General features: G+C 43.6%; 1 protein-coding gene across 21 annotated transcripts in view; it reads left to right on the top strand.

Annotated features, from left to right (window-relative positions):
* The window catches only part of DOCK9 (dedicator of cytokinesis 9), a 291,472-nt gene that overhangs the window by 103,023 nt on the left and 163,583 nt on the right, over nucleotides 1-24,866 (top strand). For 3 of the 21 annotated variants that reach the window (XM_086708902.1, XM_086708946.1, XM_086708941.1), the window contains exon 1: nucleotides 6,665-7,038. The exons of 14 other annotated variants lie outside the window; for them this stretch is intronic. In XM_086708902.1, the coding sequence (XP_086565028.1) occupies nucleotides 6,913-7,038 (126 nt within the window). In that variant the 5' untranslated portion in view covers nucleotides 6,665-6,912. Of the gene's footprint in view, nucleotides 1-6,663; nucleotides 7,039-24,866 lie in introns of those variants that run through there. 4 more of the 21 variants (XM_025923562.2, XM_086709001.1, XM_086709014.1 and 1 more) reach the window with 2 other exon arrangements.

Genomic DNA, 24,866 nt, shown 5'->3' on the forward strand with positions numbered 1-24,866 from the left:
ATTCTGTGAGTGGATGATCTTCCCTTGGCCCCTCCTCTGAATGTTAGATAAACTGTAATGGCCTCTCCTCAGAAAAATCACACACAAAATTTTGAATGTAATTTTTGAGGGTTCATGGACCCCCCCAAGTTCAGCCTTGAGTTCCAGGCTAAGAACCACTAGACTAGATGATGATGCAGATTCTATTTCTGTGATCATTTGATTAGATCTCTGATGACAAAAAACAAGTTGAGGTGAGCATCAGAATTTATATCAGATTTTTAAAAGTTTATTTATTTATTTTGAGAGAGAGAGCACATGAGTGCATGGGAGGGGGCAGAGAGAGAGAGAGAGAGGGAGAGAGAGAATCCCAGTACTGCCAGCACAGAGCCCTGCATGGGGCTCAATCCCACAAACTGTGAGATTATGACCTGAGCTGAAATCAAGAGTCCGATGCTTAACTGACTGAGCCACCCAGTGCCCCTATCAGATTTTGTTTTTATTTTAACTTTTCAAAGAGGCCCCAAGGGTCTGATGCAGAAAACCTGTTCCTCTCCCATCTCTACCTGCTCCCACATCTGTTGCCCTTTTCATCACTATATCCCTCTTCCACCGTAACTATCACTTTGTGTCCTACATCTGTGACTTCCACTCCCTGTTGTTTTGCTGCTCCTTGTGACTTCTGTATCCTATATTTTTGTTTCTCTCAGAAGGGCAGATCATTTCCCTGACACCCTTTCTTTTCTTTGGCCCGCGATCTGACCAGGGACAATACACTGGAAAATCTATCATTTGCTTCTTTTTGCAATTTTTCTTAATTTGTGCTTGCTGTTTCACTGTCCCAGAACAAGAGAAAATAGATGATTACTTTGGAGTAGAGACTACGTGTGTGTGTGTGTGTGTGTGTGTGTGTGTGTGTGTGTGTGTGTGTGTAGTCTATATGTATATATGTACATATGCATATATAGTTGTTTAATATTTAGGCATATGTTTAATATATATGTAAATCTACCCCAAATTATGTTTATGTCTTTATATGTATATATTTTATTTAAATATACTTTATACATACCTTAAAGGTGTATATATATATGTGTGTGTGTGTGTGTGTGTATATATATATTAGCCTTTAAAATTAATTGTTATGTTTTACATATCCTTCTGATATGCTAAGAGCCCCTAATAGAAGAGTGGGAAATTTTCTTGAGGTAATTGATATTTATTCCTCGTATGGGTTACTCCTTATGTGATTATTAGCTACAGCAAAATGCAGTTTTAAATTTTATACAATTCATTGCTAAAAAAATTTATTTGCATTCTTTTTTTTAATTTTATTTTATTTAAAAAAATTTTTTTTATTAACGTTTATTTATTTTTGAGACAGAGAGAGACAGAGCATGAACAGGGGAGGGTCAGAGAGAGGGAGACACAGAATCTGAAACAGGCTCCAGGCTCCGAGCTGTCAGCACAGAGCCCGACGCGGGGCTTGAACTCACGGACTGCGAGATCGTGACCTGAGCCGAAGTCGGCCGCTCAACCGACTGAGCCACCCAGGCGCCCCTTATTTGCATTCTTAAAGGTTCAATTATACTGTTTCCAAGTATACCTTTGTCTGAAAAGTGTCTAGCAAGTTTTGCAGGGTAATATTTTCTTAGCTGAGAGAAAGGAACATTTTAATTAGTAAATGGTCTGTTGGGTTTCAGTTTATTAACAGTTAAATGCTTTTGCCTTAATTTGGGCCATTAACAAATGAAAATGTTTGCATATTTCTACAACTACTAAATTTTACTTTAGAGCTAAAGATAACCAGTGACACAAAACTAACGTAAGCATGAATTCAGCAAATGCGTTTTGAGTGCCTGCAGTACTTAAGATGCTGGAGATGCAAAGGTGGTTAAGATCTAGTTCCTGCCCTCATGAATTTATAGTCTCACTGAAGAGTGTGACACATACAAACTTAATAAAAGGTGGACTGTGAAAAGCTCCAAAATAGAGGTAAATAAAAGCAATGCCCACAGGGTTGCTAGAAGAGGAGCTAATCAATCCTGGCTAGCAGGAACAAGGTGGCATTTAAACTGGTCTTAAGGCATGTGTAGGAATCCTGGGTGAGAGGGTTGTAAACTCTTTGCTTTTCAAAATATGATGGAGCTTGATCTTACAGTGGGAGGGGGAAGTTGGGAGCTGTAGAATCTAAAGTTAGCCTTCTTTGTGGTAAAAAATTGCCCTTGGAGATTTCCATAAATCTTCTCTAAAGTTTTCATGGTTTTGTGTACCCAATCTGTATTTGAATAAATATTAAAATCTGAGAACTGAAACTCATTATACAGAAGCTTTCATTCCATCCTTCTTCTGAAGTGTTCCTACTTTCCCACAGGGTTTACTCTGTTCTGTTTAAACAGTAAAACTCTATACCTTTGATAATGTTAGTAGATGGGTTTTTTTGTGTTTTTGTTTTTGTTTTTTCTTGTAAGAGTTAAACCAGGTAACATATGAAAGAACTAGAGGCTGCTGGATAGTAGGAGCTCAGTAAATGTTGGTGGACTTGAATCCAGAGGTCCAGCATATACCTTGTTCTTTGAAATGTTGCAAAGAACACCTTGGCCACCTACTTCCCATCCTTCTAAGATGGCATTTCCTCTTGTGACTGCTCTGACCAGATGTCACTCTCATGTCCTTAGATATCGATCTCACGAACCCTTTAGAGAAACCACATCGTACTTGGAGGTTTAGGTTATGGACTTAAATACTATACCATGTAACTCTCCTAGACTGGCAGACTTCTAAAGCATTTGGTTGTCCCAAATGAGCAGAACAGAACCAGGGCACTTGACATAGCCTGAGAAGTTATGTAGCAGGAAAGCTGGCAATAGTAACTCCATTCCTCTAAGTCCTGAGAATTTCCTTCTCATAAATTGGACCATTTGAAGGTGATAGATTACAAGACCATCTTGCTCTTAGAATTGCTTTCCTTTACCCAGGATTTAAGTATAATGCTCTGAGATCATGGTGAGAAAGCATTGTGAACTTTGCGGCTGCATTTCCTATACACATGTTGAGAACCTAGTATATTAATCAGTCCCTTTTTATGCAAATCTCTGCATGAGAAGCTTAAAAAAATTTTTTTTTCTTGCCTTACAGCTTGGTACATTTTCTCCTTTTGGTGATATGAATTAGGGAACTGATGGTGTTTGCCGTAATGTCCTGGCTACCTGGAAGCTCAGAGCCAATTTAAAGTTTTTTCCTTGATTACAAAAGAAATATCAATTTATTGCTAAAATTTTGAAAAATACAGGAAAACTGTAAGAAGGAGATTCCTGGCTCATGGGATGAGTACGTGGGGTTCAAGATGACTGTTAGAAGGCAGCTGTCATAATCAAGCAGCAAAGAGTAAAGAACAGTTGATTTTATTAATTTTTAAAAAAATGTTTATTTATTTTTGAAAGAGAGAGTGCCAGTGGGGGGGGGGGGGGCGGTGGACAGAGGATCCAAAGTGGGCTCTGCACTGACAGCAACAAGCCCAATATGGGGTTGAACTCGTGAACTGCGAGATCATGACCTGAGCGGAAGCCAGATGCTCAACTGACTGAGCAGCCTAGGCACCCCAAGAGCAGTTGATTAAAAAAATGTTTTAATTAACAAATTTTAATTAAAATTTCATTTAATTAATTATTTACCTTAATTAGTTAAATTAAAAAATTTTAAAAGACTTTTTAATGTTTATTTATTATTTTTGAGAGAGAGAGACAGAGATAGAGCACAAGTTGGGGAGGGGCAGAGACAGAAGGAGACACAGAATCGGAAGCAGGCTCCAGGCTCTGAGCTGTCAGCACAGAGCCTAATGTGGGGCTGGAACTCATGAACTGTGAGAGCATGACCTGAGACGAAGTCGGACACTTAACCGACTGAGCCACCCAGGCATCCCAAGAGCAATTGATTTTAAATTGAAGCACTTTGTAATGTATTGTCACAATATGGTTGGTGAAGCTGTCATTTTAGATCACATAGCCAAAGCCCTGAATTTAAGATGAAGGCTAATTACTTCAGCTGGGAATAACAACAATAACAGTAATTACCATTAAATGAATACCTACTATGTACCTGGCACTGTGCCATGCCATTTTTACCTTTTTACCTCTTCACTACATAGCCTTGATGGGACTAAACCCAGATGCTGCCTTTATCTTTAATTGCTGATCAGTAGCTTTTCCATATTTTGCTTTTTAACAGTTGGCATAATTGGAATAGACAATTGGTTCATAGTATCTTGGTTAAGAGTGTGTACACTGGGTCCATATTGCCCCCGTTCACTGTAGCACCTTCTGCACATGTGGAACCCCTCTGTACATCAGTTTCTGTATCTGTAAAATAGGGATAATCATGTTACCTGCTTGGTTGTTACAAAGATTACTTAAATTATCCATGCTGGACACTTGTAGTGTTCATACAACAAATAACCGTTTAAGTTCCCGTTCATTACTTACAGAATGTCAGAGTATTTTTTTTTAATGTTTATTCATTTTTGAGAGAGGGAGGGAGAAGACAGAACACGTGTGCTCACATGAGTGGGGGTGGGGCAGGGACAGAGGATCCAAAGCAGGCTCCAGGCCCTGTGCTGTCAGCACAGGGCCCGATGCGGGGCTGGAACTCATGATCTGTGAGATCATGACCTGAGTTGAAGTCAGACATTCAACCCACTGAGCCACCCAGACACCCAGAATGTCAGAGTATTTTAACTAAATACACAGGGTAGCATTTCTCTCAAAGTCCTGATCTGCCAGTGAATTAAGGAAGATGGGGAATTGAGGAAGAATAGGGCTATTTACAACTTCTCAAGCCAATTAAAAAAGTTGCTCAAGTTGTTGGTTATGCTGTACTTAACTGAGACTCAGTGGCTTCAGACTTTCTTGCCTCTTCTGATTTATAGGACATTTATAAGTTTTTATTTAACTGCTACTTTAATTCTGTATTTATGTAACTGAAGCTCTGTGTTTTGGGTGTGTTTTTTTTTGTCCTCTTGTAACTTTATGAAGATAGAGTTTTAAAATTCATATATCATGTTATTTTGGAACCTAGATTTGGCAAGTGGGTGTATATTTACCCTGAAAGATTAGCCAAGGTTGAGAAATGGAGTAGTTAAAAAAATTATTGTAGGGGAGCCTGGGTGGCTCAGTCAGTTGAGCGTTCAACTCTTGATTTTGGTTCGGGTCACAATACCAGGGTCGTGAGATTGTGCCCCAAGTTGGGCTCTGCACTGAGCATGAAGCCTGTTTGGGATTCTCTGTCTCTCTCTCTCTCTCTTTCTCTCTCTCTCTCTCTTCCTCTCCCTCCCTCCCTCTGCCCCTCTCCCCTACCCATGCTCTCTCTCTAAAATAAAATATAAAAAAAAATAATTGTAGAAACTTAATTTTTTAATGGACTAGTTGAACCCTTGTGACTGATTACACAATTAATGTTCACACTCAGGATTCCTGGTGTTTGAGTGATATAGACTGGCGTGGCTCGGCAGGCCATGGTGGGAAAAAAAGAGGACACAGGGGCGTAGAGCACCGTCTTGGCTCTGGTGATGCCCCTCTGAGCCCTTCCTGCCTCAAATACTTTGCCTGGAAAGCGGGAGCCTTGTACCTGTATCTTTTATGATAGTTTATGCATTTCCTTGGGTAGTATACCTTATGGCACCTATTTTTGCTAAATAACACTTAGTTCCATTGTTTACTTATTATTACTACTACTTCTATTATCTACTGTTACTAAATCCTCTGATTTCAGGGAAATAAGCAGAGTAACTAACTGGGAGAAGTTTTGCAGGATCCCAAGATGTGCAGATTAGTATCAATCCCATTTTAACGCTCGTTTTCCGTGTAATTTTTAAATAAATTCCTTAAGACTTCTGTTTTAGTTTTTCCTTTAGATTTTTAAATGATTAAAAAATTATTCCACTAATAATGTGAAGAAATAGCAGGCTTTGGGAAAACACATTTTGGGTGCTATCACCATTGAAGCATGGGATGGTGACCCAGCTACTCTCCTGTGCTTTTGTGTAACTCTGTATTAATTATATTAATCTGTCATATATGATGTGTATTCCCCTTGCCTTCCCAACTAGTTCTGACTTTCCTTGAAGGGAGAGACCCTGCCTTATATTTTTACTGTGATCCTCTCAGTTTCCAATCCTGGGCTCATTACCCATGCACCTGTTGATTTAAAGTAATATTCTGTTTAATAAAAGCATTTACCATGATATGTAGCATCCCATGAAACTGTTTGATGACCTCGTCTTTGTGGCATAAAATAGATAAATTAAGTTTCACGTGCTGAGGTCTGTCTTGCGGGGGAAACTCTTTCCTTACACCTGCACACCTACACATGCAGGTTATGGGAACCCCTCACTCTTTGCCCTTCCCCGTTTTGGTCCTCAGCCAAGCATTTGGTGTTTAGCCCTAACCGTGGAGGAAACCATCCAGAAACGACAGGAATTTTAGAACGCCCAGACAACCTAGCTGTGTCTTCAACTCCAGGAGCTTCAGATTTGAAGTAATCATGAAAGAGTCTAACTGTGACTTATTTTCTTTTAAACACTGCACTGTTTTGATTCGGCTCCATGTGGCCCACGCCGTGCGGATCCGACACAATGAGGCCGGTCTTTATCAGAGAGGCAGCACACTGTGTGTTGTACAGTTCGGGTTTGTTTTCCTGCGGCCGGCGTGTGGGAACCTCCCATTTTCTGAGCAGTAGTAACAGCCCTGGGGGCCGGCCCTCGCTGGCCTGCCCTCCTACCCCCGCGGGCCCTGCCGACCCAGCCAGCCGGCTGACCACTGCGCTCGGGAAGCCAGCTTCCTTTCCTTCCTCTGGCCGGTGGCATGCGTGTGCCTCGCACTGCCAGGGACTCGCAGCTGTCCCGGTTGCAGACTGTCTGATTTGCGTTTCCAGCCGAGAATGCAGGCTGATAAATGCAGGACAAGCACTCGAAGCGTCAAAAAGGAGCTGGTGATTGAATCCCCCCTGCAGCGCAAGGATGCGGCTCCCGGCGAAGTGGAAGCGGAGAGCCCAGGGCCAGTGCTGGTGAGAGGGGTCGTCTGTTGTCTTCTCCACCGGGTGCTTTTCCCGTGGGTGCGCACCCACTGCCTTCTGGCACTCTGGTTTTAAAACTTGCTCTGTTCTGCCTGTCTCTCGAGAACTCTCTCCTTCCTTCTGCAGATTCACTTTGGTTGCACTTTGATTTTTCTTTGGGAGGAAAGATAATGTTGACATTTTCTGGGCGAGTGTGGTTTCCAGGAGGCTGCTTTGTATAGAACAACTTTGTATTGTTCAAAATTATGTCCCACCTAGCAGCAGCGTGGCCAAACATAAACCCAGGGAGGCGCATTGCAAATGCTTTCCACAGGGTTGGCAAAGAAGTCCTTTGCAAGATGAAAACGTGTTTACATTATGTATTTATATGGTTGTGAAAATTAAGATGACATGGGGGTGGTGGTTTAAGGAACATAATGAAGTCACATGCGTTCTCAGTCACGCATTTTAATAGGGTAGCCTTGAACAAAGTAAGAAATAACCTAAACTTTGAACCAATTGCTGGAAAAGTTTCTGTTCGTTCTTATCATTAGCTAAACTCCGGGTAGTTGGGATAAATTCAAAGCGCTCTGGGTAGACTGTGTAAGGCAGGAATGTGAAAAATGGTTGTGTTGTTATCATCAATGAGTAGGCTGTGCTTCCCTCTCGGAATTTCTTTAGTACAATAAAGGCACATAATTTTTTAAGCAAACTGCAAAAAACCACCAGCATGCACTGCAGAGGGGACAATTGAGCCTTTCAAATGACCTGTTAAAGGGATTGTTAAACAAGTACTTAGTGATTTTATATAGTGATTTTTTTTTTAACAGAGGTTTGATTGCTATATAGTTAATTAACTTAATTTTCAATTAGTGTCTTTAGTAATCTGAACTTAACCTTCCCTGTAATGGGTTGGATTTGAATTAAATTGTTTTCCTCGGTGACCTGTGAGGCTGCCTTATACTGTTTGGCTTTGAAAATTATGCTGCTAACTATGAACTGAGAAAGTCAGTAGATATGATGAGCTTTTTCACTGTAGATTTTCATCCGAGGGATTTAGTTTTCTTCCCCCTGGTATATTGTTTAGAGATGTTACTCATTATCTTGGATTTCTTTCTGCCAGCACAATAGTTCATTTATCTATTGAGCAGCTCGAGCCCCTTCCATGCTGGATATATTTAACTGGTTAAAGCTCCTAGCTGATGTAGCTTATGATTTCTTGGAGGAAGTGGTGTGGTTTGGGTTCCCTTGTGAATATTCTTAAAAGTCTTTTGTCAGTGTTTCTCCAGATGTGTAGAAATATTTATCCAGAGGCTTAAATACACTATAGAAAGACGCTGTGTGATTTTTTTTTTTTTTTTTTAATCAGACAAGTGATTTTTAAAATATTTCCTTCTCGTCACCTGGCTGGCTCAGTGGAAAGAGTATGTGGCTCTTTTTTTTTTTTTTTTTTTAATGTTTATTTATTTTTAGAAGGGGACTGAGGGGCAGAGAGAGAGGGAGACACAGAATCTGAAGCAGGCTCCAGGCTCCGAACTGTCGGCCCAGAGCCTGACATGGGGCTTGGACTCTTTAACTGAGAGATCATGACCTGAGCCGAAGTTGGATGCTTAACCGACTGAGCCACCTGGCGTCCTGAGCATGTGGCTCTTGATCTTGGCGTCCTGAGTGGGAACCCTACGGTGGGCGTAGGGATTACTTAATAAAAAACTTCCTTCTCTTTCTAGGCCAGTTACTTGTTTATGTCAATCTCACCCCAGGCAGTTACACTGGGAGTTCTTTTTCCACTGTGAAGGGTGTGCAGGCTGCTCCTGGTGGGCCCAGAAGCTGCTGGCAGCACTGGGAGCTTGGGCTCTGTGCACTTGCAGAGAGATGTGAGGGAAAGGTGAAGGCAACAGTGATACAACAAGGAACTGTTTCTTATCTGATAGTGGTTTTTTTCTCTTCTTCCACTGCGTGAGCAAGATAAAAAGAGCTAACATCGGATAAGAGAGGCAAGGATATTTAAGCCTTTGCCCAGGGCAGATCATCTTACTTGTGATTATCGCTGCTCACTGCAAATGAAAATTCAATAAACTGCTTGGAATACAGCCTTTTTTCAAGATGTTTTTTAAAAAGTATGCCAGCACAGTCATGAGATCTATTTGTTGCAGCGCTGTTGTTCTGCATTATTATGTTAGTAGCCCACGTACTTGGTGAGAATACATTTGTAACATTTAAATGTAAGTAACTTACTTTATCCCAGGCATAGCATTTTGAAATCAAGTTTTGCCGATTTTAGTTATGTACACAATCAGTCCTTGGGGAAAATGTTACCTAATTTAGAAGGCACAAAATCAATTAATGCATGTAATAAGAAATATAGTGTAGAAATAGGGAAAAACAAAGTGCCCTTACCTTTACTCCAAAAGTGCCCCAAATTAATTATTTGGTTTATACACTTTCTTTTTCGTTTTGTCTATTTTTTTAGTAATCTTTACAACCAACGTGGGGCTTGAACTCACGACCCTGAGATCAAGTATCACATGCTCTACTGACTGAGCCATCCAGGTGCCCCTGGTGTATATACTTTCAGACTTTCTCCTGTGTGTATAAAAATATAACATTGTGGTATGTGTGTTTGGAAAATGTACTATACTATAGATTTCTGCATTAATATTCTCCCAGAACAGATCAAAAACACATTTGTCACCATCTATAGATTTATGTCATTATTAATGGCTGTATGGTACTCAGTTCTATAGCAGTATCATAATTTGATGGTTGTTTCCAATTCTTTGCAATTAGTACAAGGTACAGTCATTGAAAAATGACTTTGCGGGCTGACTATAAATATGTCTTACAATATTTGTTCTGTATAAACTTCTATCAGAAGTGTCCTCTTGCTGCTTTTCTTTGGCAATAATGTTTGTTTCTCCTCTGCCAGGGCAGCAGTTAAGGGCTCCCTTAGCAGTGTCGCTGCTTGTTCGGTGCTAGGTAAAGCCGGTGCTTCTTAGAGAAGCATTGGACGTTATGAAGTTTCCGAGGCTGCAAGTTCAACTTCCAGACACCTTCATAAGCGGGCCTCGTCCCCTCATTGGGACAGTAAGCGGGGGAGGCAGCGCCTGGTGAAACTTCTCCATGCCTGAGCAGGCTCACTGCCAACCTCATTGGAAAATGACTTCGTGGGCTGTGTGAATGGCTAACAGGGGAGCAATCAGGATGTTCTTGACGTCGGCAGGTTAGTTACCCTGCTTCCATTTGAATACGTATTTTTGCCCACCCACCCCCTCCCAACTCTAAATTCCTGGAACTAATTTATTCTCATTGTTACTGCTCAGTAATTTAGAGGAACAGGATGTGGCATCAGAGTCAGAAGTGGCCGGGGTATGTCGTTTGTGGTGCCCTTTTGCTGGGTTACTTTCGAGAGGCGTCGGAGGACTGCAACACAGGTCTTATTTGGGGACTTGGGGAGGTTGAAAGATGTGAAGATGAAGAAGAGCTGAATTTTCATGTGTTAGCTATACTCATGAAGTATTTTCTGAAACATATCTTCTTAGAGACAGCTTTTCTCTGTGTTATTTTTTCTGGGCTCTTCAGGTATTCAAAACCCAGCCTGAGTTCTCACTTCTGATACCTGAATAAACACATGATTAGCTGACTGCTTGAGAAACCCTGAGGGCAGGAGGCCCAGCTTCTGGCTGGATGAGTAGGTGTATTGCCTGGGAAAACCTTCTCTCTCCCTGAAGTTCTGTTTACTCTAGAAATAGCCAAAGGAGTGAATTAAGACACAGACCCCGGGGGGGGCGCCTGGGTGGCCCAGTCGGTTGAACTACCAACTTCGGCTCAGGGCATGATCTCACGGTTTGTGAGTTCGAGCCCCGCGTCAGGCTCTGTGCTGACAGCTCAGCACCTGGAGCCTGCTTCGGATTGTGTCGTCCTCTCTCTCTGCCCCTCCTCCGCTCAGGCTGTCTCAGAAATAAATAAACATTTAAAAAAATTAAAAAAAAAAAAAGACACAGACACTGAAGTTGAAGGTTATGGGCCATGATTATGTTGTTGTACAGATCCTATAAAACTTCAGATGGCTGTAACTGAGTTAATCCAATTATGCTTATAAAGTCCTTCGACCTTATAGGCATCTTTAGAAATGATTAATGATATTAATTACATTGGTGAAACTTTGTAAGTAGTTTTTTTGTTTTTAAAATACCGAGTGCTGAAGGAAAGAAGTTCCTGTACGCTTTGTGTAGTGAGGTATTCCCGGATGACGAAATCAGGAACGTTCACTTATTCAGAGCCATAAGCCTTCACTACGCTTGTTGGTTTTCCCCTTGATTTGTTTATTCATTTTTTCATTCAGCCCACATTTACAAGCCCTAAGATGTGCCAGACTTACACTTACCAGCAGCTTTCCTTTTGCCAAGAGGCAAGGTCTGGCTAATGAGGGGCTTTCACCTGGTATTTATTAGGCACCGTGAGTGCTAATCTCACCCATCCTTTTCCACTTAGGCGGACAGCACTTAAATCATCATCAGCTCCAGGAAGGACATGTCCTCGAATTTTTAGCATCCAAAGCAGGCCTAGCCCCGTTTTACAGAAGGCATAGGGGCCCCTGACCGTTCAGGTGAACAGTTAGCATGAATGAGGCCCCGAAGATGCCACATGTTTTGCGGTGCCGTAGGGGAAGGAATCTTTGGAGCGTGCATCCTTAGAAAGGGCCGGGGTGGATTGACTAACCTTGCTGGCATGGAAAACTGTCACAGAGAAGGGGCTTTTACAACCGTGTCACTATCCATTACAGCACAGCCACTCTTACTTTCTGAGATTCTTGCTTATCTAGAACACGCAAAACCACCCTGCTTCTTATGTTGTTCATCAATATGGAGGCAGAATGGCCAATCACTGGTTTTTTTATGACAAGGTAGTACCAATTGCTTTCTTCTGTTTTTTGTAGTAATAACAAAGATATTTATATAGTGCTCTGCTCTGTGCCAGGCATGGTTTTAAGCCTGTTAAACAGATTATTTCAATTCTCACAATTCTAGGAGGCAAGTACTATTATTGTGGGGTTTTTTGCTTTTTTTTTTTTTTTTTTTACAAATGAGGACACCAAGCACAGAGAGGTTGGGTAACTTGGTGAAAGTTACGTCTACGTCTTTACTAAGCGGCAGAGCCAGGGTTTTTGGCTTTCAGTCAGGTTTTTCAAAATTCACACCTGGACACTGACATACAATTCATTAACAAAACTGTTACTTAAGCTTATTTACTTAAGCTTAGCATTGGTATAAAGATGAAAAACAAAGGTTAAAAAACTCCTTGCCCTTAAAAAATTTAAAAATCTTTAGAGAAATAAGAACTTACAAGTGACAGAACAACAATGGTTGAGTGGTGCAGACGAAGAGAAGGACGGCTGTGCCCAAAGGAGCTGGAAACATGAACAAAATAGGATTAATTGGTATTGGGAGTCCCTCTTATTTTGGGTGCCACATTTTATCACCTTCCCAGAAAGTTATATAGAAATTTCGATTAGTCGAATACCTAAGAGTCTGGAGACATCTTATTTCCTTCCCGAGATTTGTTTTTTATTAATTTACAGCATGATTCCGTGTAACCCTGAAATGCTTATTCCCTGACCAGTAAGATGGGCACTATGGTCCCTGTAGTGTTTAGAGGAGGCTGCTCTTTGCCCTGTGTGCTGACAGGTAATGGCTAAATACAAGGCAGCTGGACTTAGTCACAGGTAGCAGGTGGCATGGGTGGCCTAACAGAAGGCACTGTGGAGGCCAGAGACATATTTTCCCTGCTGATCATCACGCTTCCCTCCCCATCCCCTGCCCCAGACCTGGCTTTCATAGTTTTCTCCTCTGTAGAATGAGAAACATGTAGCAGATAATCTCATAGTTGTCTTCTGGGGCTAAAACTCCAGGGTTCCAGGTTATTAGCTTTGATCTCAGAATAACCTGTGACGGAGTCAGGTCAAGACCTGGAGTTTTAGTTTCAAGTTCTACGTTTAGTTTATTCAAAACCAGTTGGACTGTGAGTTATAGGAGCTGCAGAACAGGGGATATTGGATTGCTACCCAACGTAATGAGTGAGACGAGTGAAATGGAAAGAAAGAAGAGTGGCCGTGGAATTTGGAGTTGTTAGCACGCAGAACTATGCAGGAGATTCACAAAGGCCTGACAGGCCTACAGATGACATATTACTGTGAGTATAATTTTAGAACCAAGAAAGCTTGGAAATTACAGTTCTGAAATATCTCTGTAATGTGATATAGCTAGTCCCAAGTGTCTCTTAGAGTAACATTTTGAGGCTTTAGAAGTTTTTAGTGCTCACTTTCCAGACGAGTATGTGCCACTTACCATTGGATCTCTGAGGGTTTTGCCGGGTTCCCTGGGAGGAGCCGGGCCCCAGTTCTGTTTTGGGGTCTCCTTGCTGTGGAGAATTGTCCCTACCAAGGGAGAAGCAGAAGTGACTGGTGCAAAGAGCCCTGAACTCAGTCATGAGACCTGGGTCCTGTGTTGTTTAAACCTACTTGACATTTCTAAATCAAGATTGCGTTTCTATCAGATGGAGATAGTAGTAGTGACTGCCCTCCAGACGGCTCATCTCCAAAGGTTGTCTAGACTGCCCCGGTCAGCTTACCATGTTCAGTCTTCCCTTGCTCTGAGCCGTGCTCCAACATGCTGCCAGACTGCGCTTTCCAAAACACAGATAAACTCCTTTGCTAACTTTCCTTTGCACAGAAGGCAAAGCATGGCTTCTCTGATTCTTGGCGGCCAGCCCCGAACTTGCTTGCTGGCCTCCTCTTCCGCACCTTCCAAAATGCATCCTGACGAGGCTCTGTGTTCTCTCATTGAGGGCGCTTTTATACCTGGCATGCTTCACTGCCAGAAAATTCCTGTGTGCCCTTCGAGTCCCGACTCCCAAGCCAGCTCCTCCAAGAAGCCTTTTGAAACCGTCTCCGCACTTTCTCCCACAGGCCGTGTGCTCCTGGGGCCCATGATGGCCTTGTTATTCTGGCATGTTTAATTATTATACGGCTTTGCTGTACTGTAGCTCAGGCTTATACTCCAGCCTCCCTCACATGGGGGGGAGGGGGGATTCTATGCCCCGGTGGCAACCGTGAGTGGTTTTACTTTCTTTATATTCCATCTCTGACATAGTATCAATAACGCCCCCACCCCCTCCTTTTTTCTTTTTTTGGCACCGTCCTGGTCATTCTTTGGGGAATGTAGTAGCAAAGAATGGGTTGCGGAAAGGGCCCTCCAGGAGAGACTGGATCTGGGGATTCTTCTTCAGTCTCCCAGCCCCCAACCCCCTCAAAGGTTTAGCCCCCAGTATCCAAATGAGTTGAATGAATTTCCAAAAGTAAAAAGGGACGCATCTAGAGGAACATGCTCGACTAAATATGATGCGGGTACTATTCCCTGAAACACTCCAGTTCTTCTGTTATTATTAATCTAAACTGTTAGCTAACATTTTATGTGAGTACTTACTTGAGGACAGAAGGGCAAACTTAGGTGAACAAAGTCAAACCCCTTTCTCTTTGGAAAAAACATTTGGAAAAAACTCATTGTGTGACCTTTTTACCGGCATCCAGTAAATTGACTTTATGTGGAAAAGGTAGTGGAGATGCTGTAAGATGTAGGGCAAGGAAGATACCTCTTTCTGGGGGAGAAACGGAAGAGAGGTGGAGGCTGTTAGCAGCCCTGAACAATGCAGGCCTCCTCCTTTATTAACCAGGACTAGACCTGACTGTTTTGTCTCTAGTGCGGTATGGTAGTTTTTCCAAAATATGTCTTGTTCCCCACTCCCCCCACAAAGTAACAGTTTTAAAAAGCGGTTTGTCCTTTGTTTTGCCTTGAAGTTTTAAAAATTACCAGTATCTTAAAGTTTCCTACAGTCTATAGTAGTACTATTTAATAGAAATACAATTTGAGCTACATATGTAATTAAAAATTTTTTGGAAGCCAAATTAAAATAAAAAGAAGTGGGTGTGGGGGCGCCTGGGTGGCGCAGTCGGTTGAGCGTCCGACTTCAACCAGGTCACGATCTCCCGGTCCGGGAGTTCGAGCCCCGCGTCAGGCTCTGGGCTGATGGCTCAGAGCCTGGAGCCTGTTTCCGATTCTGTGTCTCCCTCTCTCTCTGCCCCTCCCCCGTTCATGCTCTGTCTCTCTCTGTCCCAAAAATAAAAATAAAAAAAAAGTTGAAAAAAAAAAAATGAAAAAAAAAAAAAAAAGAAGTGGGTGTGATTAATTTTAACAATGTAATTATAACCCATTATTGTGGAAATATTATCAGTTTAGCATTTGATCTTTATAGAGATATAAGGCATTGTACATTCTTTTATTCCTTCCAAATCTTTGAAATTTTCTGCCTATAGCATTTCTGAATTCAGAATGGCCACATGTGGCTAGTGACTACTGACCACTGTATTGAACAGTGTAGGTCTATAGACTTACATATTCCAAAACTTATACACGTCAAACCAGAAAGTTGTCATTTGAGTGGGGTGAGCCATTGGATGGGGTACCATATTTATGAATCTGTGGAGGAAAAATGACTATTTAAGTATAAAGTTGGGCTTTCCTTATAAAGATAATCCTTGAACTATTTATTGGTAAAGTATAAATACCATTTATATGCTTATAAATGACATTAATATATGCCCCAGCATTCAAACCTGGTTCTTCTGGAGGATTTAGTATTTTGCAGTGTGATTTTTAATGTTCTTGAGGCTGAAAATGAGTATCTTTCATGGAAAGGACTCTTTCTGTGTCTTGTATCTCTCCCTTGGTGAGATCACGGAGCCTGGGCAGTTCAATGGGGTTTACATTTCTAGATGTCAGAGATGGTCAGAAAGCCTCAGGCATTTGCCTCCCTGGAGGTGTGGTGGCTGAGGCAGCACAGGGGGGAGCGGTGCTATGAAGTTCTCATACAAAGGGAAGTGGAGACACTGGGGAAGCATTTCCGGTTCTAGAACTCTGACATTCCATCGTGCTTGTTGCAGGTGGGTCATGGGAAAGGTCCTGGGCTTGGAGCCAGGAGATCCAAGGGGCACCATCTGTGTGACCTTCAGTAGTTGATGTAACCCCTCTGAGCTGCAGTTTCCTCATCTGTGAAGTGGTGATGATACATACAATTTGGGAGGAGGTTTAGTGAGATAAGGACACACATATGTTGCAGCCACTAAAATCCTCTTGTGTGTGAATGACACAACTTTGTATGATTCCCCACGACCACCATTTCATTCATGCTCTGAAGAGGCGCTATGTATTGAAACCCTTTAGTAACCCTGTGATGATGGTAGAGAACTTGTTACTTTTCCCATTTTCCATTGTAGATAGGGAGATTTAGTAACTTGCCCCAAGGCCACATAGCCAGTAAGCAGTGGAGCTAGGGTTTCTTGAAAATACTTTTTTGTTTGATGTTTATTTATTTATTTTGAGAGAGAAGGAGAATGTGTGTGTGTGCGTGCATGCATGTGCACAAGCAGGGGAGAGGCAGAGAGAGAGAGAGAGAGGGAGAGAGAGAATCCCAAGGAGGCCCCAATCTGTCAGCACAGAGCCCAACATGGGGCTTCATCTTACAAACCATTAGGTCATGATCTGAGCTGAAATCAAGAGTCACTTAACCCACTGAGCCACCCAGGTGTCCTGAAAACACTTTTTAATGTGAAATTCTCAAACATACACAAAAGCAAACTAGTAAAGGGTTTCTCAAACTAGGATGAGCATTAGAATCACCTGGGGGCTTTGTTAAAACCCAGATTGCTGGGCTCTACCCCCAAAATTTCTGGTTCAGGAAGTTTGGGGTGAATTTGCATTTCAAATGAGTTCCAGATATTGCTGAAGCTGCTGGTCTGGGACTCACCTTGAGAACCATTGGACTGCTAGAATGCACTCCCTTCTGCCTGGCACTCCCTCCACCAATGGATCCTAACTCTCCACACCTGCCTTTAGCAGGTCTCTGAACAGCCTTTCTGGTGATGAGGTCTACAGAAACTCTTCTGAGAACCAAATACGTGTTATGGATGTTCCATCCCTTGCTCCCAGTATCGTCAAATAAGTAGCTTAAAGTTGTTTTGAAATCTGACTGTATTGGGCCTTTAGAGCCTTTTAGCTTACTTACTTGACCTGTTGTTCATTTCAGAGTTCCAAAAACAGCTTTTGTTGACATAAGCAAGTATTAAGAATTTCAAGCAAAATGCTAGAAAGGAGGGAAATTATTGGCCGGAAGAGACTCTGTAGTTCAGGTTTCCCATAGAATTATTTATACAATTACCCTGGTGCCTCTTTTTCTTTTTTTGCTTTCGTTATTGCTTTTAACTTGTGCAAAAATGGCAGGCAGAATTTGCCGGCTGAGACGGATGTGTGCGTGAGAGACACATGCTGAGCTCCCCCCGCCGGCTATCAGTCTCTCTTCTCTGTACACTCTTCTCTGCCACGCTTAGCCCATGCCCCATGTCAGGGTAGAATCTTCTCTGCCTCTCTTAGCCCATGACCCACGTCAGGGTAGAAAGCCCTAGGTACTGTCTTTGCAAGGATAAGATCCCAATGCCACTTGCTCTCCTCTTGGGTGCCTGGTGGGCACTGAGCAGAGGAGTCCCCGCCATCCCTGTTTGGCCCATCCTTCATTAGCATTCTCCGCACACCCCCACTGAGCACAGCTGACTGAGTGCAGGCAGCTCTGTGGGTCTTCATTAATTGCTATTATCTTTATTACCTCAATTTGCATCATTATGTTTCTCTTATCCCATTTTCTAGATGTTACTGATTTGACAGTTTGCACTGAGTCTTTTAATTCTGTTTATTTTAGTAATAGGATAATAATTTTTGGAAAACCACAGTTATTTATAAACCTGACAAATACAAAAGCCAGACTCTTCCTTCCATCAGACTGATGTTGAGTGTCCAAGTTTTGCTAATGCTGACATGCCTAATTAAATGAAATCTTCATTCAGCGACAATGTCTCTCATTTGAGTGCTTTTTTTAGTGCCGTGTGAAAAGGGAACTCAACATCTTATCAGTGTTTATAATATAAAAAAACTGTATTCACAAGTGTGTCATTCTTGCTGTAATTCTGCTCTCAGGATTACACCACACTTAAGCGTGAGAAATATATTTAGATGTCTGCGACTTTGGTGTCCGTGATGCATTCTTCTAAACATTTGCCAGTTAATTAACTGTGTGGGAATGCTCAGGTTTGAGCTTGCTTCTCAGTCCGAGCTTAGATAAGGTTCTCTTTCTCCTCCAGTTTTTTGTATCGTGTGCTTGTGCATGTTGTTAGTGAAAGTGCAAAAAATCAGAATGAAGAGGCCGAGGGGAAAAGCATGGACCAGGGATCAGGACCTGGGATCCAGACCCAGCCTCACCAGTAACTCCTCCTGGGCCCCAGGACAGTCATGGAACCCCCACGCTTCCGGGTGTCCCTATCTGTAAGACAAGAGGGCTAGACCAGATATTCTCAGGTTCTGATGTTTGCACATTGTGGTTCCAATGTTACCGAACCTCCTGCTCCTTTTAAACAAGCTTGTGCTTCTAAGCCACTGCTGAGACCATTGTTCCTACACACACTGATGAACATGTATTACTGAAGGGGAATGTGATGATATTTGGATTGTCATGATCTCCTCTAAGTTTATATGTCCCGGGTTGAGGGAAGGAAGAGCATGTCTATGACAACACAATGGGAGGTCGCTTTCCAGGGCTGGAGGATGGTAGGGGACCTAGTGCTGTGCCCGCTCAGCCCCCTTCCTCGTGCACCAGTTTCCTTTCTTAGGGCCCTTCTCCTTGTGGCCCACCTGCCACTGTGGCCTCCTCTTCCAGTGCAGGCTGCAGTTCAGGGACATGTGGGCACCCCAGGCGAGCCAATCACTGGTTTGGCCTCAAACAGACGCTATTCAAATTGTGTACTATTTTAGGGAGACTGAGGGCCGCTCGGGGCAGATGTGGGGCAGGGACTGCTGCGCAGGGCTGTTCCGCTGTGACTCCAGCATTGGCCATCTAGTCAGAGAAACCAGGCTTCTACAGTTAAGCATCCAAGGTTTCTCAGCCTCGTCCGTTGCAGAGTCCCAGTGCTCACTTCTGGGTACCTTATTCGTGTGCTCTGGGCAGCCACACAGAGTACCCTTTCAGAAAGGAGTTCTCATAAATGTAGGATTTCCAGTGATGGTGTAGCACCCCTAGGGACTGGTGCCCCAGGCCCTCGACCTGCCACCCTGCCCCTTTGTGCACCTCTGCCCCAGGTATCCTGAATTGCTTGCTGCTTCCAGAACTCACCATGTTCAGAGGAGGATTTATCCTGCAGCTAAGAAAGCTTCAGTTTCAAGATCCCTTCCAAGGCCCTGGGAGGGCCTCCTGCAACTTTATATTCATAATTTTGTATTTTTTTCAACCCCTTCCTCCCCCAAATATGCAAATTTCAGGCCCCACAAAATGTGGTTCTATTTGGGAGCATTGGTGTCTTCATTTTCTCTCCAAGGAATCCCCAGTCCACCCTGAATCCTGGCTGACTTGTTCTTCTCCTAGACTTGACTCTAATAGCCTCCTCTAAGAAGCACCCCACATTGTCAGGTTCCTTCACTCAACCAACACGTGTTTATTGGGTGCCTACCCCATGCCAGGTCCTGTTCTAGGCGTTGGGGAGAGCAGTAAATAAAATGGAAATCTTTGCCTCTGTGGGGCTTATACTGTAACCAGGGGGGAGCAGGTTCATTCTAGGGGGTCAGACGCCTTTCCTAGGTTCCCATTGCTGTCCGTCATTCTGCTCCCGTCCACATGTCTGTCTCCCCTCTGGACTGTGAGCTCTCTGGGGTGGGGGCCACGTGCCCGCTATCTTGGTGTCCTGAAGACCCGGGCACAGTGCATCTGGACAGGCTCAGTATAAGTCTGTGGAGAGAAGGAACATATAACCGCTAACAATATTTGCATGGGAGGAAGGGAGGCAGCTGCTAATTTCCTGTGCCCACCCCTAATTATAGGATAATGAGGATTCTTCCTTCAAATTTAACCACTTTGTGCAGTTCCTGGCAGGAGTAGGTATGTAGTGAGAGTCGTGTGCAGGACAGGAATGCAAGAGGTCTCGCTGGGCCACACTGGTTAACTTCTGGCTTCAGAAGCCCCTTCTGTTTTATTGCAAGCTGCACTGTCTTCCCCCCTTCCCCCCACCCCCCAGCAACAGTGCCGGGGGCCTATTGGCAATGTTGAGAAGTGCACCATTTTGAAAATGGACTAAAAGTTCCGTGAAGAATTTTTATCTCAGCCTATCAAGCAGCTTTTATAGCCATGCAGATAAATCAAGGAAGTTTTAAATTCTTTATAAGCAGAAACAATGAATTTCTCATTTCTTAAAATAGAATGCTCCAAGAGTTGCTCCAAGAGTTGTTTCCTTAGTTTGCTATTTCAAGAAGTGGTATTCGGGGTTTCAGCCTGTGTTAACATTTAATTACCAGAGACTCAAAGTCAAGAAATGACTAGAAAGTTTGCAGGAAGCTGTCATGGCAGAGAGAAAGCAATGAAATTCAGTAAGCCTTCCTGCTTAGCTCTTCCCATGGTTTTCGAGGCTTCATACATGTTTGGCTAAAACTGAACTCATTTGTAGGCCTATGCTCTCCAGTTATGTGGATTCCAGAGGAATCTCATTTTCCTGGCACTGGGAAGATTCCCTAGCTTCTGTTTGCCTGCAGATCTGGAATTTCAATTTGCATGGATATTGGGCAGCCAGATCCATGGCAACAAATGCTAGAGGAGGAAGGAGTGAGGTGGGAGAGCCTTGAAGGGGAGGTTTATGGGGAGGGCGCTGAGGGTCATGCCTTTTGGCACCTGTGACAGCCACCCTTTTGGCACCTGTGACAGCCACAGGGGGGTGATCACAGCCCTGTGATCACTGGGGGGTTCATCATGCTGTCCCAGCTTCAACCAATAGAGGGGACTGATGGGGCCTTGGTGTCAGGGGCTAACCTGTGCCCAGGTTGTTCCTTATGGTGCAGCCCATTCTTCCCACCGTCCTGCTCGCATGGCCCTGACCTCAGGTCTTGCCTGCAGATCTCCTGCAAGGAAGCCAAGATATATGAAGGGTTTTTTGGCAAGGAAGCCAAGGTTTTGATTCATGTTATGAAAATGTCTGTGGGCCCAGTAGGGTCGGCCTCCATTTTTCTCCCCTGAAGTGCCACATAACTGCCTGCCCCTCTCGCCTCCTCTGGGACCTTCAGTCCCACTGTTCTTGTGGGGCTGCCCTGGTGGCAGTGGGTCTGAATTGCTCCTGTATACACTCTGACCCCCCCAACTGTTGTTCTTCTCGGTCCTGCCTGACACAGACTTCATCAATACTCAGTTCAGTTTTTAATGTAAGCATCTATTTATGTTTATTTTGGGCCCAGTCCCTGAATTCCAGTGTCATCTCTATTATTATACAGTTTCCTCTGTTGGGCCTTTTGTTTTTCTTTCTTTGTGAATGTCCCTGCCATTGTTGTCTGTTTTATTTCATATGTTCTTGGAGAGGACAGGAAAGTTTTTGTAAACAGATTGGTAAAACTGAATGTACGTGGAACATTCACCACTGTCCTTTTTTTTTTTTTATCACTGTCATGTAAGCAACACATTTAATAATAATGAAGTTGATGATAATGGCAGTACTAACAACAGCTACGTTTATCGTGTGCTTACAGTTTGCCAGGCTCTTTCAATCATTTCACATGCATGCACTCAGTGGAGTCCGATAATGGCCCCACACAACCACACAGCTCAGCTTTCTAACCACTGTGTGGTACTTTCTTCGATTTGATCCACATCTGTGTGCTATCTTTGGCCCTATCAGAGCAGATCCAAGTTTTGTGAGTAATGACGCTTAGAATATGGAGGGCCTTGGGGCTCCTGGGTGCCTCCGTCAGTTGAGCGTCGGACTCCTGGTTTCAGCTCAGGTCATAATCTCATGGTTCGTGGGTTCGAGCCCCGCGTCAGGCTCTGTGCTGACAGTGTGGTGCCTGCTTGGGATTTCTCTCTCCCTCTCTCTTTCTGCGCCTCCCTGGCTTGCTCGCTTCCTCCCTCTCTCTTTCTCTCAAAATAAATAAATAAACATAAAAAAAAAAATATGGGGGCCTTGTCTAAACAAAGAACTCAAAATTATAAATACAAAATGAGGCCTGGAAGTTAATATTCCTTAAGAATGTGAAAAGTAATTACAAATTACAAATTTCAAAAAGCTAACTGAAATGATAAACACAAGAAATACAGGAGAACGACACCTTTTTATCAACAAATCTCCTCAGTAATACTTTCTTCCCTATGTTTTTTTGGTTTCATGCTGTTATCACCTCTTCATATGTTCATGGTTTGGTTTTATCACTCTGTATTGCACAGATAGATCATTTAGTCTTTCCTATAGCATTAGTCAACATTTGTGTTTAACTAATTATAGTTTAGGGATGTTTCTTCTAGCTTTCCAACCTTTGGCAATGTCATATAAATTTTTAGGATTGAAAAAAAAACCCTCTGTTTGGTTTTTTTTCATATATGAGCTGAATAATATGGGGGTATTCTTGACGACTAACCTCAGATTATCTTCCAAGTAGTTCTGGGGCCAAACTCCTTGAGATATACCTATATTGCAACGCGGCCCCTCCTGCTGCACCTGTGTGTCATGAATCATGACATTGGGTGGACCTACACAGTGGGCAGGGTCCTGTGGGTTTTCCTAGTAAGCCAAGATGCCGGGTGACAACTGAACTTTACACAGCTATGGGGCCTGAAGAGGGGTCCGTGCAAGCGAGGGGCGCTAAGCTTTGTTAGCGCACAGTCCGTCTGTATGTCTCTGGGTGCTGGGCTAGATGCTAAAGGGTGCAGAGGTAAGGAGACCCAGCTGTCCCAAGGCACTAATAGTCAAGGAGGTAAGCTGTTCATAGGTTATTTCAGTCCCAGGCTGAATGAACCACACTCTAGGACTGCTACTCACTAGGCATGCTGCTGTCTGAGCAGGGCAAGGCTACCCTTGATAGGTTGAGAGAGGTGAGCTCCAGGTACAGGGCCAAGTACCAAGTGCCCTGGGGCTAGAGCTACTGTGCTTTCACTCCTTTGGTGAATTTGCCTAGGTGAGATTTGTTTTTTTAGAGGAAGGATTCTGCTAGAATAGAACATTTGTCGACCGCAGCCTGCAGGGCTGTAGGCCTATGACAGGTGCAGAGGTGCGAGCGAGTGACAGGAGCAGTCTTGTGTCAGAAGCAGAGCCACATCGCGTCTGTCCTGGGCCTGGGGGTTAGAGACCCGGCCGGACCCCGCACTGCTGCCTCGATAGGAGAGCTGCGTTGTCGGTTAAGGAGTTCGGGTCTTTGCGCCATCCATGACCATTGGTTGATTCAGGTAATCTGGGCCCAGGATCTTGCTTTTTGACAGTGGAAAATCAACAACTTGGCTCTTGTAGCTATGTCACTGGGGGAAGGATTAAACTTAGAGTGTGTTGACGGCTTTGAAGCCAGGGCCGTGTATGTGCCAGGTCTACATGAAGCCTCTTTCTGCTAACCCGGGAGTGGGGTAGTGGCAGTCTGGTAATTGGTTAATTTCATTTTGCTGTCAGTGTGACGTTCCTGTGACCAGTCATGCTGCAGCCCAGTCAGTTTCCTACCCTAGTGGGCTGTCCCCCACTCATGTGACCACTTGGAAAAGCTTAGTGGAACTAAAGAACAGTGAACAGCTGTAAGCACTGAATCATCAGTTTAAAGAAGAGTAGAAAATAGTCAGTTATGCTCTAAGTAGACACAGAGGTGTGACTTCCCACGGGCCCACCACAAGTCGCCAATCCTCTCTCCTGTCTTTTCTGTTTGTATCTTCTTCTGCTTCTGTCTTTATCCTTCTCCTTTATTTTCTCCACTCTGTGCCTCCTGCCTGCCTCACCTTTTGTTTCTTCCTCCCCCAACCCCTCCTTGTCTCTTTTCCTGTCCCCTCACCATTCTCCATTCTCACCCTTATCTCCTCCTGAGGACCGCGTGTAGAAGGGAGGCATGGTGCCAATTGTTTGAATTTGAAGCAAGAGCTTCTGCCCTGTTCTAAGGTAACAGATGAGTCACTCTCAGTTGACCCCTTTTCCTTGGGGTCAGTGGTTCTGTCCTGGAAAGAGCTCCCTGCAGCTGCTGAAGTCAGCTGCCCAGTCAGGCCTCTAGGAGTCATCTCAAAGCAGTGTACGGGTCTGTACGTGTTTCACATCTTCACAGTCCTTGAGACCAGAGAAGACATGTCCTTCCTCCACGACATTTCCCTTATTGTTGAAATCAACCCCGTGGGCTTTCCTGTTACCTGTATCATCATTCTTTAAGAAAAGCATTGTCTTAGAAACTCTCCACACATCTACTGTGGTTGAGCATTGATGGGCACAGACCACTAATAGGGCAGTGTGGAGAAGAAATAGTTCAGTGTGACAGAGACTGTGTTCTAATCCAGCCTGAGAGTTACCTGGCGCATTTCCGGCAATTAACGTGTGATCCTCAGTTTGCAACCTAAGTAAAATGGAATATCTTTTCCATGCCTACCTTACAGTGGCACAAAGATACGCTAAAAAATAAGCTGAAGTGTATTGGGGCGCCTGGGTGGCTCAGTTGGTTAAGCGTCCAGCTTCAGCTCAGGTCATGATCTCGCCATCTGTGGGCCCGAGCCCCGTGTCGGGCCCTGTGCTGACAGCTTGGAGCCTGGAGCCTGCTTCAGATTCTGTGTCTCCCTCTCTCTCTGCCCCTCCCCCACCGACATTCTGTTCCTCAAAAATGAGTAAACATTAAAAAAAAAAAAAAGATAAACTGAGGTGTATTAAACATTTATAGAATTTGGACAAAAATCATTTTGAATTGGGTGACACCAAAACAGATGTCGTC

The sequence above is a fragment of the Puma concolor genome, chromosome A1, assembly GCF_028749965.1.
Source record: "Puma concolor isolate L17-30 chromosome A1, mPumCon1.1.hap2, whole genome shotgun sequence".
Classification (NCBI taxonomy): domain Eukaryota; kingdom Metazoa; phylum Chordata; class Mammalia; order Carnivora; family Felidae; genus Puma; species Puma concolor.